Source organism: Podarcis vaucheri, assembly GCF_965113315.1.
Source record: "Podarcis vaucheri genome assembly, chromosome: 3".
NCBI lineage: Eukaryota > Metazoa > Chordata > Lepidosauria > Squamata > Lacertidae > Podarcis > Podarcis vaucheri.
In genome coordinates, this window is record NC_138761.1 from 22,813,919 (window position 1) to 22,834,732 (window position 20,814).

At 41.6% G+C, this 20,814-nt stretch overlaps 1 protein-coding gene across 2 annotated transcripts in view; it reads right to left on the minus strand.

Annotated features, from left to right (window-relative positions):
- CAMKMT (calmodulin-lysine N-methyltransferase) overlaps window positions 1-20,814 on the minus strand; it is a 244,092-nt gene that overhangs the window by 222,196 nt on the left and 1,082 nt on the right. Inside the window, exons 2-4 of one of the 2 annotated variants that reach the window (XM_082217878.1) lie at window positions 15,967-16,146; window positions 12,515-12,690; window positions 421-485 (exon numbers count right to left, since the gene is read on the minus strand). In XM_082217878.1, the coding sequence (XP_082074004.1) occupies window positions 421-485; window positions 12,515-12,690; window positions 15,967-16,020 (295 nt within the window). In that variant the 5' untranslated portion in view covers window positions 16,021-16,146. The remainder of the gene's footprint in view (window positions 1-420; window positions 486-12,514; window positions 12,691-15,966; window positions 16,147-20,814) is intronic. The other variant, XM_082217877.1, reaches the window with a different exon arrangement.

The following is a 20,814-nucleotide window of genomic DNA, read 5'->3' on the forward strand; positions in this document are numbered from 1 at the left end:
TTACACAACAATCTGAAAGGCCACATGCCTATTTCCATGTATAAAGCCAGGATCACATCTGAGAACAGCTCAGAAACTCAGGGCAACTTCAGAAATATTCACTGATGTCTCAAATTGCTGCTGGTGGTGGGGAAAGTGATTTGAGAAGGCCACATAAATGCATGCACAGACATTCCTAGGGGCTGCAGCATAAAAAATGAACCTGAGTAACACAGAATAGCATGGTATTATTTATACTGCAAAGCACTGTGGTACACCAGTGGCTAAGGGCATCGAATGGAGAATAGCTCACTTCCAATTAAACACATGACAAATGTGGCACTGTGATGAGCATTGCAGGCAAATATGCTAGCATAAATGTTTTGCATCCAAGTGTAACTACATCATCGCCATCCCCATAAAGAAACATAAATTACTTACAAACATTTCCTGTGTTGTCAAAACTTGTCAGAATGTCTTCAACATTTAATAGTCCGCTGTTAAATCTATGGGGAGAAATCATAATAATCAAACAAGCAGAATTATCCCTCAATCCTTTTTTAAAAAAAAAATAAAATAAAATGGTAACATCGCAGGTTTTCACAGCCTACATCCTTCATCAACATCTTTTAAAATGTCTCACCACTAGAGGGAGAAAAAGAAGACATTCAAAACCCTAATATACTGTGTTAAAATTATCACACGTTCACAAGAAAAAATTGTGAAAATATGAAGTTTTTATTGTTCAAAATCAGGGGTCAGCAAGGTTTAATCTTGCCTGGGCCAGATCGGTCCCGCGGAGATCCGTCCGTGGGCCGGATCACATGTGCGCCCGCAATTTTCGGCATCTGCGTCTGCGCAGACACGATTTTTGGCACCGCAGAAGCAAGTCCCTGCGCAGTGCTGCACTGTGCTGGTTTAGCGCAGCGTGCGAGCGGACAACTTGATTCGGGGCAGCTCGTGGGCCAGTCAAACGACCTCCGCGGAATGCTTCTGGCCCATGGGCCTTAGGTTGCTGATCCCTGTTCAAAATTATAAATTTATTTGTGAGCACACAGAGGAAGATATCGATTCCTAAATTTGCAAAAACAAACATGCACTTAATCGGTTACAAAGGGAACCTGCAACAAAATGCTGCAGCATGTCCCTGATACGCTTGCATTAGGCAAAGCCTGTGCCTGAGGGCTAACTGCTCACTCAACAGTTAGTCCTCAGAGAGTGTAGAGACCTTCTGCTGTAAAGGAGTGGCACCCAAGGGTGTCCTTGTGAGGGGGAACTAATCCTTTTTGACAAGCTAAGGTTCTAATTTTTTTCAGGAGAGATACACAAGGTAGGCCCTATCTGTTATGTACTGAAGTTCTCACCCTGGGCCAGCAGGGGGATACTGTAGATAGTTTTCACTCAGGTCCACATATGCAAATAAGGGATTGAAAGTGACGTTCAGTGATTGGATAGTTACAGAAAGTTGCTACTGTTGCATTGTAGTGGAGCTCTATATAAGCAGGCTGGCTGAACCCTTCAGTTCAGTTCTGTTCTGGCCTGTGAATAAACAAGAGCTGTCTGAAGAATCGCTGTGTCATCTGATATGTTCACCCACAACTTAACACTATCTGCCAGCTCTTTTGTCACTCATTCAGTCTTTCGTCCCCTCGCTCTTGGCTCCCACTTTCTCCATTCCTTGTAGCTTTCTGCTTCTTCTCCCTCTTGAGTTACCTTTCGTAACTCAACTCAGCTAAAATCTAAGATTTCTCAGTTGATTTCTATGGAGAGCTTCCTCTTCCATCTATGATAAGGTTACTATATTTTTTTCAATGAATCCGGGGACACTTTTCAACTTCAATGGATTTTGTATGGGGACTGATTTGTAAATCCGGGGACTGTCCCCGGGAAAGGGGGACGTCTGGTAACCTTAATCTATGAGGAAATTTAAAAGAGCTTCTCTATTTGAACCAATAAATGGCCTAATCAGATGGCTCATTTTGAGGTTTTAGATCTATGACTCTTTCTTCAGTTCTCTTTTGCTCAGTTTCTCAGTAATGGGATTCTATGGTTAAATGCTGAATCCTGGTTTGTTCAGTCTCTTTACTGAAATTAGGCGCAAAGGAACTCTGTGCACACAGTCCATGCATAGCCTGGCTTATTAAACCTTGGTTTTTGGCTTAGTGTCGCATCTGAGCACAGCCAATGCCTGTTCTGGATTTGAAGAAAGATTCTGGACGTCCTAGGACACAAAATTCTTCCAACAGGCACTGGCAAAACAGAGAGACAAATTATCATGGCAGGATGTTGGCATTACATGATATAAATGCAAAAACCCACGAGAAAGACGATGGCCAAAACTATGCACAGAGTGTTCTATGGATTAAAAGAATGTGCAATGGAAAATGCTTTGATGTTGAAAAGGATGAAAGATTATAAAACAGAAAGTTCAAAAGTTGAAATGGAATTGGAAGCAACATTATTTTATTTTTTCACATGATGAAGGATCTTCACTTCTATTTCTTTGCAATATACATTTCTCCACACCAACATTGCCTAAAGGGTGCTGTTCATAAAAAAGGATATCTAGGGACCTTTTGGGGAGGGTCGTGGCTCAGTGGTAAAATACACGCTCAGCCTGCATAGGTCCAAAATTCAATCTCCGGTATCTCCAAGCAGAGCTAGGGAAGTATAAAGTTTGTAATCCTGTGATGATGATGCCAGTTAGTACAGACGGACGTTATTGAGCTAAATGGACCAAAGGGCTGAGTCAATATAAAGCAGCTTCCTGTGATCTTGTCCACAATTATACCAATATAACAGCTGATCCTATTTAAATCTCTTTATGAAATTCCAAAACACCTATCTCCACATTCTTTCTCATTTTGAAATACTCTTTGCCAAGGAATAGTCTTTCTATTTTTTTAAAAAAAATCAGCTCAATGTCCTGCGCAGACCAAGACCTCTTGGAAGCACGACAGAGGAAGCAAACCTGAGTGTGTACCACTTAACCTCATTTACAGAAGATAAGATGGCCCTTATGGATTGAGAGGTGCAAGGGCTCCAGATGTATGCTGTTGCCTGTCTGTGCACCTGATTTATTGGTCTTAATCTTCCCTCTCTCTCCACCCCTTCTCTCTTAGTTTCTGAACTGACACCTCAACATTCCATATTACCTGCATGTTCAGGGGTCCCTGACAGACTGTTTGGAGGATTTATTATTTTCTTTTAACTTATGAACCTATGGGTAGTTCAGTGTTCAGAGGATACAGAAACTGCTACCATATTTTCCGGTAAGCCCATTTTGTTTCCACAGCATTTTGCCGAGTTTGCTATTAGAAGTAAATTTCATTTGACTATATGTTGTTCTTATATTCAACTAATAAAATATTCAAAAAAGGAAAAAAAGAAGTAAATTTCATTAAAAGATGTAAAAATGAGAAGTGGCAATCCTGATACATTAGTGGCAATCCTGATACATATACTAAAATCTGTGGTGTTCCAAGGTGCAATCAAAGCAAGGGCCAATATATATCATAACAAAATATATATCTCAACTCCTATAAAGATAGAAAGGTATTTCCAACAAAGCAGCAATTTATTCTTGCATCACCGAGAGATAGGGTGACATGAAATATGTGTCTCAGTCAATGAAAAACACATTCTTGACTTTTTACTTTTTTGCCACTCTTAGGACAAAATCAAGACTACACACTTAGCAATTCAACAGTCACCATAGAAACAATAGTTCTATACAAAGGAAGGATGTTCCAACCTTCATCTCTTTCAGAGACCTAGATGTCTGCTGATGAATAAGAAACATGCACAACTCGACTCTTCCTGTGAATAGGGCACATAGCATTCAAGCTATGCAAGGTTATTTAATCCAAGCATGTCTTTCTGATGTTCAGGCCAAAAGACAGGCAAGGATTATTCTCAATGTATCTTAGGTTTACCAACACAAAGACAGGGGAAAAATGCGTTAACCCTAAGCACACTGATTCAGTAATACATAAAGCATTTTCTGTCAAGGTTACAATCCTATTCACACTTTCCTCAAATAAGTTCCAGTGACTCAGTAGGGCTTATATCTGAGTAGACATATTGAGGATTGTATTTTAAAGTAATTTTAGAACAGGTGTGTAAATAAACAATACACATACTTCACTTCTTTTTTTTAAAAAAAAAAACAATTTCTTTTTAGCAGAAAGAAAAACCCCTGGATTCCCGCTCCCATGGCTTCAGAATTTTTGGAAATCTGGCATCTCCACTACCAGTGCTGTAGGTAAATTATTCTATAACTCCAAGTACAGTGGTGCCTCGCAAGATGAATGCCTTTTGCAGTTTTTGAGCTGCTTCGCAAGACGAATTTCCCTATGGGTTTGCTTCGCAAGACGAAAACGTCTTGCGTTTTTTGCAAGTTTATTTCCTTTTTCTTAACACCGTTAATACAGTTGCGACTTGACTTCGAGGAGCAACTCATAGAACACGGTGTGGTAGCCTTTTTTGAGGTTTTTGGTGATTTTTGAAGCTTTTCCAAAACTTTTCCGACACCGTGCTAGACGAAATTCGCTAGACGAAAAAACTCGCGGAACGAATTAATTTTGTCTTGCGAGGCACCACTGTACTTCATAGGAGGCCTAGCCAGCTATCCACAACTTTATGACCTTTCAGTAGCCTTTTCTATGTGTAAATATGTTCCTTTAAAAACCAAGTAAGAGTCTTGTGGCTTTGTTGTTGTTGTTTAGTTGTTTAGTTGTGTCCGACTCTTCGTGACCCCATGGACCAGAGCACGCCAGGCACTCCTGTCTTCCACTGCCTCCCGCAGTTTAGTCAAACTCATGCTGGTAGCTTCGACAACACTGTCCAGCCGTCTCGTCCTCTGTTGTCCCCTTCTCCTTGCGCCCTCCATCTTTCCCAACATCATGGTCTTTTCCAGGGAGTCTTCTCTTCTCATGAGGTGGCCAAAGTATTGGAGCCTCAGCTTCACGATCTGTCCTTCCAGTGAGCACTCAGGGCTGATTTCCTTAAGAATGGATAGATTTGATCTTCTTGCAGTCCATGGGACTCTCAAGAGTCTCCTCCAGCACCATAGCTAAAAAGCATCAATTCTTCGGCTATTAGCCTTCTTTATGGTCCAGCTCTCATTTCCATACATCACTACTGGGAAAACCATAGCTTTAACTATACGGGCCTATGTTGGCAAGGTGATGTCTCTGCTTTTTAAGATGCTGTCTAGAGAGAGTAATTGCAGAGTCCACCTTGGTTTTTCTTTTATTTATTTTTTAAAATGATATTTATTGAAAGTTTTATAGAATTACAAAAAAGAAGAAAACAGAAAAAGAGAAAGAAAAAACAAAGAAAAAACAAACCACATCAAACAATACAAATTCAAAAACAAAAATACACCACAAACACTCAAAAACAAATCCATCATTCTCAATTCCTCAACTGTCATTACCTTCTTTCTTTGACCTCCTCCTCCTCCCTTTTTTTGTATCCTAGTTGTTAATTGCCGCAGCAAATCCTTTCTATATTTCATAATATTCTGTCATTACATTACCTTAATCTATTTTAATCTTATCTTACTATAAAAGACCTTAAATCTTAAAACTTAAATCTTATTTTTACCAACTTCTCATAACCATAATATTCTTACATAATTCTTTAAACATTTTTGCTAAAGCCAAGTAATTTCGTTCCAACATTTTTCTAACATTCATCAATTTTAGACTTCCGGGGTGGCGCCATCGGCAATGGCGGACTCCCTCTGAACTGGAGGGACAAGCTCCGCGTGAAACGGGTCTTCTCCGCTACGGCGAAGCGGGGACCCTTTTAAAAATCACAGGCGGATGAAGCCTGTGACCATGGGACTCGGCGGGCACCTTTAGCGCCCCCCCAAACTCGCAAAGGAACCCACTAACGGGCTCCGAAGTGAAGAGGGGGAAGTGGCGCGGTGCTGTGAGTCAACTGCTATTTCCGTGGAGCGAAGCCGCATAGCCGTTGCCGGAGAGCGCTGCCTTTTTCCTGGGACAATTTGGATTCTAAAATAAGCACCCGTGAGTACTTAAACTTTGAACAACTGGATCTTAAATAAGGACTTGCGAGCGGAAAGGAATTGGATTTAAAAATTTATCTCAATCTGGTACTGAATGGGAAGGTCTAAACAGGAAGTCAGCCTTCCGTTCTTTTGTAGACAGAATAAAGCAAAGACAATGTAAACTAGAGCTCAGAAAATCGCTTTTAAAGGATTGGATTTCATCATTTAAAATTGTGGAACCTCCCTTCGACAGCAGGAGAAGAAGGGGGATCTTTTTCAGACTGTTTAAAGTGAGTTTAAAGTAAAGTAACTTTCCACCGTCCTGATCCTGGAGCGGGGTGTCAGGACTGACATTTGAAGCTCATTGACCAGAGACAAACGTTTTTGACAGATAGCTAAAAGAAGAGAAACATAGTGATTCCACTGTTTCCCTTCGCATTTTAAAGGAACAAATATTGACAAAATATCTCAAAAAGGAAAACTTTGTTGCAAGAACAAATAGAAGTTTTCCCCCTAGAGGGAGACTGTGAAACTGTAACCAATTCCAGGGAGCCGGCAGCTGTTACAGATTACAAACGTGGGAATAGACATTTGACCTTGCAGGACAATGTATTCAGAAGCTCTGTTGTGTGCTTTCTATACAACAAATGCCCTACTGGAACAGTTACATGAGAAGATGAATTTGATGGCGACTTGGACTAGAAATTTTGAACAGGCAGTGGGAAATTTTGAACAGACAGTGGGAAAATATGTGGAGCCCACCCAGGAATTAAATCAGGAGTGTGTCCTGACAGAACAGGCCCAACAGGAATATGAGCTTTCGGATTTGACAAATGAACTTGGAAAAAGCCAGATTTGGAAAGAAAAAGTTTGGTTGGGCCTGGAAATGGGGGGCTGGATTGACCCCCCTATGCAGGGATGTTTGGACTTTTCAAATCTGGCAATGGGCCGTGAGATGTTTGGGATGGTGGGGGCTCTTAATTTTGGAGGGTTTTTGAAACATGTTTTTAAATACCACATGGAATGTAGTGTTGAATATGGAAAAGGGGCTGATCTGTCGAGAAGGGTCAAAAATATTGCCAAGCTGGAGTTACCACGAGCAGGAGACAAGGGAAAATACAGTTACAAATATGAAGAAGAGCTGCGGAAGGGACATGGAAGAGACTTGAGAGCCTCGGATATAAGGTTGCCAGGTTAATGCGCTAGATCGATGGGATAAAAAGGACTGACAAAACCCAGGACCAGGAGGAAGGGACGCTGGATGAAGATTGGATCTGTTTGTATTTCTTTTTTTACTATTAGGACTGTTTTATAAAATTGATGAATGTTAAAAAAAGTTGGAATGAAATTACTCGGCTTTAGTAAAGATGTTTAAAGAATTATGAAAGAATATTATGGTTATGAGAAGTTGGTAAGGATAAGATTTAAGCTTTAAGTTTCAAGGTTTTTTTTTATATAGAAAGATAAGATTAAAACAGTTTAAGGTAATGTAATGACAGAATATTATGAAATATGGAAAGGATTTGCTGGGATAATTAATAACTAGGATCCAAAGAAAGGGAGGAGGAGGAGGTCAAAGAAAGAAGGTAATAACAGTTGAGGATTTGAGAATAATGAATTTGTTTTTAAATGTTCTTAAATGTGTGTGGTATATTTCTGTTTTTTTGTTTTTTTCTCTCTTATTTTGAATTTGTATTCGAATTGTTGGAAGTGGTTTGTTTTTCTCTTTTTCTACTTTGTTAACCATTTTTATTTTGTATTTTCTTCTTTTTTATTTTTATTTTGTAATATTTTGAAAATCTCAATAAATATCTTATAAAAAAAATTCATCAATTTTATAAAACAATCCTAGTAGTTAAAAAAAGAAATAAAAACAATCCAATCTTCATCCATCGTCCCTTCCTCCTGGTCCTGGGTTTTGTCAGTCCTTACTATCCTACCTTGATTTTTCTTTTAGCTTCCCCTATATTACTGGTTATGTTTATTTGGATGGATTTGTTTTAATGTTTCACTGTTGCTCATGTTTGGAATTGGTTATTATATTGTTTGCTGTATCCCACCTTGGCATCTGTATTGATGAAGTGCAGGTTAGCAAACCTTTTAATAACAATAAACTCCTTCTAAAACCTCTTCCATGGGCACTTGAGTTATCACAATTCTCCAGAGCCATCAAGGGAAGAGACTACCACCATTAGTGCTGTGCTAATGTTTTTTCCAGTATTTTAATTAATGAGAAAACATAGGAGAGTGGTCATATGATAAGAGGAGGCCCTCTTATGGATTAGTAAGTGGTTAAAGAATAGGAAGAAGGAATGATAATACATTTCTCACAATGGAAGGGTATATCAATGTGGTCTTCCAAGGATCTGTATTGGAATTGTGAGACAGAACTGCAAGCGCCCTCCTTCCCTGAGTAGGGACCAGAAATAGCTCCAGGATCTCCAAATTGAAATTTGCTACCACTAGTCCTCCTGCCTCTAATCTCGGGGCAAGGCTGTTACCAAGGTTCTGAGCGTTTAATTTTAGTTATGGGGATGAGGAAACAATTAACCTCCCCGTCCCTCTCAAGGGAACTAGCAGATTGCTTGCCTCATTCAGATACCCACTGACGTGTGCACAAAGTGTGAAGCCAAACAATATGGGCATGCGAGGGGAGAAATATCGCTTTGAGTCTGGCAGACGCACACTCAAGAACCCCAACAGCTGATTTTAAAAGCCGCCAGGAAGGAAAAGGTATATGGGGGGGGGGAGGTTTAAGTCTATCAATCATAGTGAAGCTATTTACAAACAGGCTTCTGGTCCCCTTGCGGGCAGTGGCGGAGCTTCATGCTCTGGCACAGAGGGGCGGAGAGCAGGTGGGGGCGTGGCGCACTGCCCGCAGGGGTGTGGCACCCACCGCAGGCGGGTGGGCAGCCGCGATGGCACCCCACCGGGATTGCACTGCCCGGGGCGGTACGCTCCCCCCGCACTCCTCTTCCTCTGCCGGTGCTTGCGGGTAACGTAGCAGTGCTGGTAGTCAGAAGGAGGTTAAGGAACAATGAACAAATGTTGGCTATAGTCCTGCTGTAAATCTCACATATGGCTAAAGCTTGATAATTTTCAGAATTTGGAACTTCTTATGACCTTGGGTGTATTAGTGTTTATCGCTAACTGAACATCTACTTTGGACTTGGTCTCAGATCTGCACATTTCTCAGTTCTAATGTTCAAGTCAGACATTTGGAAGGTCATGACAACCAGCATACAATAAAAGATGCCACTTGCCTTGCAAAACTATCTTTAAGCCTAGTGCAGCAACTCCAGCTTGGTTCATAGCATATCTGAATACACAAGTTGATCCATGTTGATAGCCCTTGAACTGATACAGCTTGCCCTTTAGACTTTTTGCCATGAGCCACAGACAACCTTGTGAACTTTCTATAGTATTTAGCCTTGTCAAGATAATTCCTTGTCAATGGGCTCTTTGCGAAACAATCCTGGGACATGGGAAAACTCAAAGCTGCCTTTATCAAGTTTCTGTGTAAAATCTGCTTTATCCTAGGGAACCTTAGCATAAAGAAGAACCATGCTCCAAACCTGGGAGTTATTATCACAAGGAACAGTTCTTCACTCGTAAGTTGTAAGAAAGATAGAACTGAGTACAGTGGAGCCTTGGGTTAAGTTGCCTCCAGCTTACGTCACCCTCAGCTTGAGACCGGCACAAACCCAGAAGTACCGGAACAGGTTAAGGGTCCACGGCGTTCGCGTTCGCGCACGCGCAGAAGCAAGCACTAAATCGCGTCTGCACATTCGCAGAAGCACTATAATAATAATAATAATAATAATAATAATAATAATAATAATAATTTATTATTTATACCCCACCCATCTGGCTGGGCTTTCCCAGCCACTCTGGGCGGCTTCCAACAGAACACTAAAATACAATAACCTATTAAACATTAATAGCTTCCCTAAACAGGGCTGCCTTTAGATGTCTTCTAAAGGTTTGGTAGTTATTTTTCTCTTTGACATCTGGTGGGAGGCCGTTCCACAGGGCGGGTGCCACTACTGAGAAGGCCCTCTGCCTGGTTCCCTGTAACCTGGCTTCTAGCAGCGAGGGAACCGCCAGAAGGCCCTCGGCGCTGGACCTCAGTGTCCGGGCAGAACGATGCAGGTGGAGACGCTCCTTCAGAGATGCTAAATCACACGCATGTGTGCACACACGCAACACTTTGGGTTTGTCGTTTTTGGATTGTGGCGGGGCCTCCGGGATGGATCCCCACCATAACCCGAGGTTCCACTGTAATGTTAAAAGTGTGCAATATTAAAAACTAGCAACCGTGTACCCAGCGTTGCTCTGGTGGGGGAAGTGCACTTTTGAATCAGTTGCTAAAATTGGCAATTATGAAAGATTTGGTCTACCATCTTGATTCAAAATGGCATCCAACCATTCATAAACATAGACAAAGCAACCACTATTCAAAAAAGTGTGATGATCTCTCCAGAGGCATCCAAATCAGCAGTTTGACATCACCACACCAATTAGACAATAATATCTTCAGAGGCACCCAAACTGGAGCAGATTGGAATGGTTCAGCCTGCCATGTGGATTCAAAGTAGTAGTGGGTGCATTTACCACAATGCAGCAGCCATGGCAGCCAGATAAGCTACAGTAAAGGAGTAGGAGGCAGCAGGGCAGTAAAGGAGTAGGAGGCGGCAGGGCAGCTGGAGCCTGAACCACACTTAGGCAGGACACACTGAGGGCTATGATGTGAAAAGCAGGGACGGCAGAAGGGTGAGTCCAAGCAGACCTGGCACAGCAGCTAAGCACATGCAGCAGCGCTGCAGGAATTGTGCGTCAAGGGTTCAATTGTCCTGGCTGCAAGGGTCTGCTTCACCAATATGTTTCCTGCAGGGTATGTGTTTGCAAAGCAGCAACCAGCAGGACTGATTTCTCCTGGTCTCTGCAGTGTGGACGGGAGGTCCTTCTCCTCCCTCGCTCCTGATTATATAGGATTTTTTAAACCTTAATAAAACATTGAACTCTGAATCAATTCTGAGCTGCATCCAAATCTGGTATTCCCAGGTCAGATCAGGGCCCTAGATCAGGGTGTGTATAAAGCTCTAAAATTACATTATCCATTTATAAATTTCAATAGTTGGAAGGTTCTTCAAATTCCTGGGCATTCTTCGGCTAATATTTAATAAGATGTACTTTAAATTAAACTTTATATGTGTATGTCCTTTTCCACTAAGAACTGGTGCCATTCAATGATTTCTAAGTTGTGTAAACTCAGTCAGATCCTCCGGAACAATACCTTCTAGGCAGGAAATATAAAACTCAGCATCCACAGCAGGCTTAATAAGGGGCTACAGGAAAAAAGCATAGCCTTCAGGTTGTTTAAGCTACTGCTGTCCTGCTATGAAGTACAAGCTTCAGAAGTGTGTGGAGTCAAATAAATGATAGAAAGAAAACTAACTTTGGTAACTCATTTATCAAGTGCTTTATCAGGACTGTCAAAATCTTGTACAGTAATAGTTCCCGCAGGGTTTTATAGCTGCCTTTTGCGAGCTGTTGCATCAGAAGTTTCAGTGGGATTCCACAGCATGCTCAAATTCTCCTTGCTGAGAACATCTCTCTGTTTGGCCATCAAATGTATTCTGACATTTTCCGATAGCCAGTTTACTATGAGAGAAAGCTGGATTATGGAAAAATATATGAATATAAAAAATGCCATGAAGACAAGATGAGGAGATGGATTGTAAATCCTGATGGTAGTACCAAGAGTGGGACTAAAATGATTGCAGCAGACAAGTGTAGCTAAACTCAGATTGTCATTAAACTGCTCAGAGAGATCCATTTCAGGTGAAAAAATAATAAGTGGGCAAGGGTGATATCTTCCATACCCCTTCCTCCAGCCACTATGGTCCCAACTAGACTCCAAGACCAGAAATGTGCCAGTTGGGAGAAATGCCATGTGGGAGAGATTGCTGGAGGTAGCATAAAGGCAAGCAGTTCAGCACTCCCACTGAGTGTGCTGCTTTCCCCCTTGAAATCCTCCAAACCACTCCCAAGTCACTTTCCCCATTATAGTTCCAAGTACACTGTTTCAAATTCTCTCCTGCATAAACACAAAAATCAGCTCAAATACGTGTTTTGTGGCACATATGAGAATGTAACCAGTGCAAGAAGTTAGAAAGCATACCAGTGCAAGTAGATAAATAGGTACTGCTGTGGCGGGAAGGTACACATGTGCCAGCAGTACCTATTTATCTACTTGCACTGGTATGCTTTCTATCTTCTAAGTTGGAGGAGCTGGGATAGAACAACGGGAGCTCGGTGGTTTAGACCACAACAATGCATATTGAACTGGACAAAGCAAATGCAACTGAATATTGAAATTCATATAATGACTCCATCAAATCTTAAGATGTGCCTAAATTATTTAAACTACTAAAAATGAAAATTGAAAAGAGGCAATCAAAAGTGACATGTGGCAGGAATAGACAGTACCTGCAAAAACAGAAGAAGACTTACTTCAAGGATATACTGTATTCAGGATAATAGATGCTTTTGTATTGAAGCCAGGTACCTTGGTCATCTTCGGCCACCCTGCTCTCCTCTTCTGTTACTGAGAAGAGACTGAATGAAGCAAATCTCCGTACTGATACTTGCGGAAGGTGAACATTCTTCAAGTGTTTTTTCTTCAGAACCTTTGGTTTAAAAAAAAAAGTCATGAAAATTTAACCACTTACAATATAGCGCTTTAATGCTCAAAAGCAATTATTCAAATTGAAAATGTCTCACACCGAGGTAATTGCAAGCTAGCAGCTATTGTTGACATCTTTATAACCATGAAAGTAATGTAATGCAATACACACTACAAGGACACAGGAATGTTGGAGCTGTGTGGGCGGGTGTGGGATAGGATGGCAACCCAAAACTAGAAGTGTGGGGAGCAAGTACAGGAGCAATGTAGGTAAGATGGCAATGACACAATGTCATCATGCTGAATTTGTCTTAAGTTAGTCAATCTAGATCAAGGATGGGGAACCTGTGGTCCTCCAGATTTTGTTGGATGCCCATCATCCCCAACCAACATGACCAGGGATAGGAACAAAAGAAAAGCCCTGCTGGATAAGGTCAAAGGCCCATCTAGACCAGCATTCTGTTTTCACAAAAGTTAACCAGATGCCTATGGGAAGCCCCCAAGGAGGACCACAGTACAAAAGCAGGATGGTGGAAGTTGGGAGACCCACACCATCTGGAGGGCCATAGGTTCCCCAACCCTGATCTAGTTGATAACCAGAGCTACACAGTTTATGAAAAACATTCTCTCTTATTTGGTTAATAAGGACTTTGCATACCTCCTAAAAGCCATTCTTTCATCTAATTAAAAATCTGTTTCACATAATCTTTTTTTTTTTTTTAATGGCAGAAATGCCTATTCAAGTTTAACTCAAATTCAATTAACACTGCAATCCTATCCTCAAATTATGCTGGTTGGCCAAGAATAGGATTCCTACTAAACACTAAGCATAAGTACAATACAGTTGCAATTTAATTGGTAGTGCTGTGTTGTGGCATGGTGACATCCCGTTGCCTCTGCTGACTCCCTGCCGGGACCTCAGCCATTGGGAGATGCAATAGCCTCTCCTGAAGGAAGTTCAACCCCTTGGAGAATCAACTCGCAAGCGAACTATTGATACCGGTTATGCCCAATGCCTAAGTCAAAGCCACTTACATCTGTAATCAATAATTTGTGACCTAATTTGAACCAAAGAATGTTGTTACGTATGATCATTTAATTGTTGATGCCCGGGAAGCAGGGTGTCCACAGGGCCTGGGTGCGCAACTCAAAGTTATGCCTGCATTTGTGTTGCTTGGAGTTACACGCACATAATCTGTGTGGAATAACTGGTAGTGCACCAATATTTGACCCTTTATTCTGTGAAGCCTATAGTCTCTGGGTCTGATGTGCAGGCGTCCTAACCACTGGACCATTATTCCTTCTTTGTCTGGCCCTGAAAAATATGACTAATGTGGTGGCAACATTGGGAGCAACACTGTTTGGTGGGTGGCAACAGAGTTATAAGGCATGCTATGAGAGTGGTTGGCATTTTTATATTGCCACTTTTTCTCCTATATTTGTACTTTTGACACTACTCCTGGGAGAGTTTAGGACCCAAATTAGTTATGTCAATCTAAATTCCAATATAGTGACAGCCCTCTTAAATAGGCCATAGGGTTGCTCTGCCCATCGAGCAAAACTCTAGGATCAAATGAAATCTCTCATTATAAAGCTTTCAATTATCAACATTTCAGCAAGACACGGGGAAAAACAGGTTAACCATAACAGTAGCTCTGTTATAAAAACTGATAGTACGGAAGTGCATTAACATTTTGTGTCTTTCAATCTCCTCAAAGCATTTACAAACCTCATTTTTTCTACTGCCCTGTGGTATAAACCGTTTAGCTGTTTTAGAAACAAAGATGAAAAAGCAAAAGGTGACAAACCTGTTCAAGGCTGGCTAACAGAAGGCTTTGAAAAGGTTGAGAGACAGTGTTCTCTGTTTACATGATGCCCTCTGAGTGAACTTCAAGGATCACTAACTTACCTTATACAGCCATTCTAAATGAATGCGCCCCAGGGACCCTTACAACAAGCACATTATCCAGAAAAGCAAATGAGAATGGTCACTAAGGAAACAGACAAGCACAAGAAATAAAGAAAGCTGATCCATAAAGCTATAACCTAAATTCTTGACTAGTTCCAACTGTAGAAAATGAATGGGAAGTATTTCATTTGATAGTATTGGGCGGTCATTTTTTTTTAAAAAAGAGCTACAGAAATACTGGCATTCTCCCAACCATTTGCATCCAAAATAAAGGTGGTGTTCGGTTTCTAATGCATTTTCCTTTACATTCATTTGAATGAGTTCTGGCTTAATTTACCATTTTTTAAAAAGTATTATTTTAATTCACCTGCAAACATGCTTTTTTTTTTAATCCATTCTGAAATGTCAGAGTCCTATGAAGAGTGAGGCATGCTTAAGCTTGCAGTGCCCAGTATAAAACTTATGACAAAGTATATAATATCACTGATTAATTGAAATATACGCAGACCACAAAAATTGTTTATGGATTCAAGTCATGTTTGCAAAATGTGCTAAGCCATAAACTATGGTTTAGTAATGCTCCCATTTGTTTCTCCCTTCTTATGAGCCGGTAATCAAACTATGCAGTGGATAGCTTAACATGAAGTTCAAGCAGCGGGATCGTGCTTTGTTCCATCTTAACAAATCACAACAGGCAACCAGCCCTAAACCATGGTTTGATTTTGGCTTAGCAACCGTGGTTTGTTAAAACCTAGCAACCCACAATCCCAGATCTGTGTGTCATATCTTTGTGATATGCTGAGCCCCTCACACAAAGGGGGGTGCAAAGCAGGAGAGGTCGGGTAGTATGCAGCAACACACTGTTCAGGCACATAATTTATGGCTTTGCGTTACATGCAAACATAGTCTTTGTGGCGAACATTGTGAGAATGGTAGAAGTGCCCATCTCGTAGATTTATGGGGTAAAATCAAGCATATTAGTAGAGTGGAGTGGATAAATATGGAAGTGGGTATGATTACACGGACTGGAATAGAAGTCCAAGTCTGAGTGTGTATTTTCACAAAACATGCAGAGCTACCTTCACATCTAGAAGGAAGCTGTAGGAAAGAAAAATAAGTTAAGGGTGAAATGCTAGTACCTGCTGCTGACCACGACATCACTGAGCAAAATTATAGTAGTGCATTCCTGCAGAGCCCTAAACTATCAAGCGGCAGCTATATAAAATCTATGTTTATGGGGCATGAACCAGTAAACGCAAGACATCTGAGTCATAACAAGCAGCGTATTGTTCAAAAGCTGGATGCCTGAAAGATACTCAAGCCACACACTGTAAACCTAGAAGATGCAGCAATGTGTGATATCGTTTTTACCTTCATCAACTTGACACATGATCCTTTTTCACTGACAAGATTTGGTATCATCATTCTTATTGGAAGAAATGTTTTGCCATTATATGATCAAGATCAAAATGATGAATGTATGAACCTCCAGGAGACACAACTTGCAGAGGTTAAGTAAATGTTCTTCAAAAATATCCATTATGTTATTTTCTGTTGAAAGAACCAAGAATGTGGTTCAAGGACTGTTCTGCACTTTTGTTGGTGTTCTATAATTTTTTTATCCACTTCAGCTCTCATTGCTAGGACACCCTGTTTCATTAATTTCATTTCAGTATTTATAGGCCACTTTTCAGGGTTAACCCTGTCAAGGCAGGCTCATAACAAATTAAAAGCTTAAATTACAAAATAAGAAGTGTGTTGGTAAGCAGCGTCATCGTAGAAATAACACTGATTTGTGAATTGTGTGTATGTCAGGAATTCGTTTTTCATTGCTATCCAATATTAGCACAATTTAAATGAAGCCCTTTATTGTTTGTTGGTCTAAAAGTGGTCCAGAAAAGCAGTAAGCCATACAGAAGACTAGTCTCACAGATGAATGATTTCACCACACTATATTCCATAACTTTTCCCCCTTGGTTCAAGGACACAGAGTTGAAAGCCACAGAGCTATATTTCAAAACTAAGAAGTCTGGTCCTTCTTGGCTGTTGTTTTCAGAAATACTCTCCTTAATCTAGGCCTCTCACCATTTGTGTGTGGTGGCATGGTTTATGCTTCTTTTAAACTTATTTTCTGTTTACACATTTTATTGTTATGGTTTTTCATTTTGATTGTCCTAAGACTCTTTGGGAGTGAACAGCAGGAAAACAAATCACAGTAGTTAATATTTAATTAAATTAAATATTTTAATAGGTTATAATTCCTACTATTCTAACAAAGGCTTGCAGGCACTGGACTGCTTGCCCCTGGTGTAACTTCATGCATTTCTAAAATTCCTGTCCACAGGTATGCATCTGAATAGGATACATTCTTATTAACTCTACTTTTGGAGAAACAGGTACTATTACCCACTGTGAGACATTCATTTTAAAGTGGTGTTATTATACTATTTAAGATTAATTGTGGTTATATATTTAAAAAGTAGTAAAAGTTAATTTGGTTAGTTACTCCCAGTATCCATCACAGGATTTAAGAAAGCTGTGGTAACTAGCAGAAGGACTGATAAATGTAATTTTGATATTGGGCTTCTAATGAAACAGGAGCTTGCTACATTGTGACAGTTTAGCTCAGGTTGAATTCTGATAGGCAGAGTATAATCAGCTACTGCTTCAAAATCATGGGTCCATTTGTCAATTTTGGACTCGCAGAAGGGAGTCATTAATCCCATAAAGGTAAAGGTAAAGGTACCCCTGCCCGAACGGGCCAGTCTTGACAGACTCTGGGGTTTGTGCGCCCATCTCACATCTATAGGCCGGGGGGCCAGCGCTGTCCGCAGACACTTCCGGGTCACGTGGCCAGCGTGACAAAGCTGCATCTGGCGAGCCAGCGCAGCACATGGAACGCCGTTTACCTTCCCGCTGGTAAGCGGTACCTATTTATCTACTTGCACCCGGGGGTGCTTTCGAACTGCTAGGTTGGCAGGCGCTGGGACCGAGCAGCGGGAGCGCACCCCGCCGCGGGGATTCGAACCGCCGACCTTTCGATCGGCAAGCCCTAGGCGCTGAGGCTTTTACCCACAGCGCCACCCGCGTCCCCATTAATCCCATAGGAACTTTTAATAAAAGTGAGCATACATTCTAATCAACATAGGTTTTACTTTTGAATTGCAGCTGGTTCACGTGTGCATATAGATAATTTGATTTCCTAGCACTTGATAAATGGCACATAAACTTTCCCATTGTGCTTGAAGATTCATATCACCCAATGTCAACTTAGTCTGTGACACTGGAATGATATATTAACTGATCCAAGTTATTTGACGTTGCAGCTCATGCTTCTGCAAATAAACCCTTACAATTATTAAAATGCACAACCCAATTTAATAATAATAATAATAATAATAATAATAATAATAATAATAATAATAATATACCACCCTTCATCCATAGATCTCAGGGCATTTCACAACATAAAAAATTCAATTTAAGTAACACTTGCACAAATAGTGTTTATTCTTTTGACCACAACCGCTTAAGAAGGTTGAAGGATGTCTAATATTGTACAACACTCTTTATTAACTGACAAAGACTTTCCTCACAGAAACTTACTTCTTGAAACTTCTTAATAACATCTTGCCTAAAAGCTCACATTTCACTACAGTGACATATAAATTTGCCAATTCTTAAACTTTGTGCTATTTAAGGTTCTTTTTCAGGCACTTATGAGAACACAGGGAGAGCCTGTGGATCAGGCCAATGGGCCATCTTAGTCCAGCATCCTGTTCTCACAGTGGCTGACCAAATTCCCGTGGGAAATCCGCAAGCACAAGAGCACTCTGCCCTCCTGTGGTTTCCAGCATTGCTGCCTCTGACCATGGAGACAGAGCACAGCAATCATGAATTTCTCTAATCCTTTGTGGCCATCACTACTTCTTGTTTAACTATGTGCTGGGTAAGGAAGTACTTTCTTTTATTTGTCCTCAATCTTCCAACATTCAGCGTCATTGGATGTCCACGAGTTCTAGTGGTACGAGAGAGAGAGAAAGATTTCTCTATCCTCCTCTTAGTCGACTTTTCTCTAAACTAAAGGTAAAGGGACCCCTGACCATTAGGTCCAGTCGTGGCCGACCCTGGGGTTGCAGCGTTCATCTCGCATTATTAGCCGAGGAGCAGCTTCCGGGACATGTAGTCAGCATGACTAAGCCGCTTCTGGCGAACCAGAGCAGCGCACGGAAATGGCGTTTACCTTCCCGCCGGAGCGGTACCTATTTATCTACTTGCACTTTGACGTACTTTCGAACTGCTAGGTTGGCCGGCGCAGGGACCAAGCAACAGGAGCTCACCCCCGTCGCGGGGATTTGAACCGCCGACCTTCTGATCGGCAAGTCCTAGGCTCTGTGGTTTAATCCACAGTGCCACCCGCGTCCCATTTCTCTAAACCAGAAAGTCCCAAATGCTGCAAACTTTCTGCATAGGGGAGTTGCTCCACCCTCCTTGATAATTTAAGTTGCCCTTTTCTGAACGTTTCCCAATTATACAGTATGCTTTCTGAGGGGAGGCAACCACACAGCGCTTCAGGAGACATGATGCTGACAGTGGCACAAGGGTTCTCCACACAATGCACCTTTGCGAGTGGCTCCCACACCTTGTGGCAGCCATGGGGAGCAGCTGTGCCCTGCAACTATAACAGGGATCAGCTTCGAAGGGCGTTATTTTGACTGACAAAAGGCTCCGTGCCACAGATCATTTGCACACACAAAATACACCGCATTTCTCACTTATTTACTTAGAATATTGTTACCCACTTTTCATTGTTACTGCAATATCAGAGCTGGCCACAGAAAAGCCGAAAGAGAGATATAGAATAAAATCCAACAATAAAATTGTCACACCGCTCATTAAAAGCAACTTAAACACAGTAACAGCAATTTCAGCACTCATAACCACTGAACTCTCTCCAGCTCACTGAAGAGTGGGAGGAGGTTGATTTTTTAACTACTCTCTTGCCTAGCAACATGGGTAAGTAAACCAGAAAAGCAATACACTACACTAAAATGTTAGAGAATGGGTGTTCTGGACAGCCAACGTGGTTTAGTAGTTAGAACAGCTTTTTTGCATATGCTGGCTGGGGCTGATGGGATTTGTATTCCAAAATATCTGGAGGGAAGCAGGTTGGAATGGGCTGGGTTAGTTAGAGCATGGGTAGGCAAACTAAAGCCCAGGGGCCAGATCCGGCCCAATTGCCTTCTCAATCTGGCCCGCGGACAGTCCGGGAATCAGCATGTTTTTACATAAGTAGAATGTGCCCTTTTATTTTAAAGTGGGACCTGCCTGGTGTTTTTACATGAGTAGAATGTGTCCTTTTATTTAAAATGCATCTCTGGGTTATTTGTGGGGCATAGGAATTCATTCTTTTCCCCCCTTCAAAATATAGTCCGGCCCCCCACAAGGTCTGAGGGACAGTAGACCGGCCCCCTGCTGAAAACGTTTGCAGACCCCTGAGTTAGAGGGTTGCATCAGGGCTGGGAAGATTCGAGACAAGAGCCACCATTCAGCCATGAATGGGCAACCTAGAGTCCAATACTCCCCTTCAACCTAACCTACTTCACAGGGTTGTTGCAAGGATAGAAATGTTGACTAGAACCACAAACATCCACCCGGAGCTCCTTAAAGGGTGGGATAAAAACTGAAATAAATTATATTACTAACAGAAACAGGGGGGGGGGGGAGGTATATTGGACTTTGGTCCATTCACAACCTCAAGATCAGGGAGGGCACTTTGGGCAAGTTGCAGGCATGGCCAAACTTGGCCCGCCAGATGTTTTGGGACTACAACTCCCATCATCCCTAGCTAACAGGACCAGTGGTAAGGGATGATGGGAATTGTAGTCCCAAAACATCCAGAGGGCCAAGTTTGGCCATGCCTGGTAGAGCATGGTGCTGATAACTGCCAAGATTGCAGGTTCGATCCCCGTATGGGGCAGCTGCATTGCAGGGGGTTGGACTAAATCAGTGGTTCCCAACCTTTTTTGGGGGGGGCCATGCCCCACCTAAGCATCTCTAAAATCCTGATTCCCCCCCCCTATAATTCTTATTATTCAAAAAGTGAACTCATAGTCACCTGAAGGAAGCTTATAATCATTCCCTGTTAATAGCTCATTCTCGAATTGCCCCCCCCCTTGAAAATCAAATTGCCCCCCCTCCCACCTGTGGGGCGTGTGC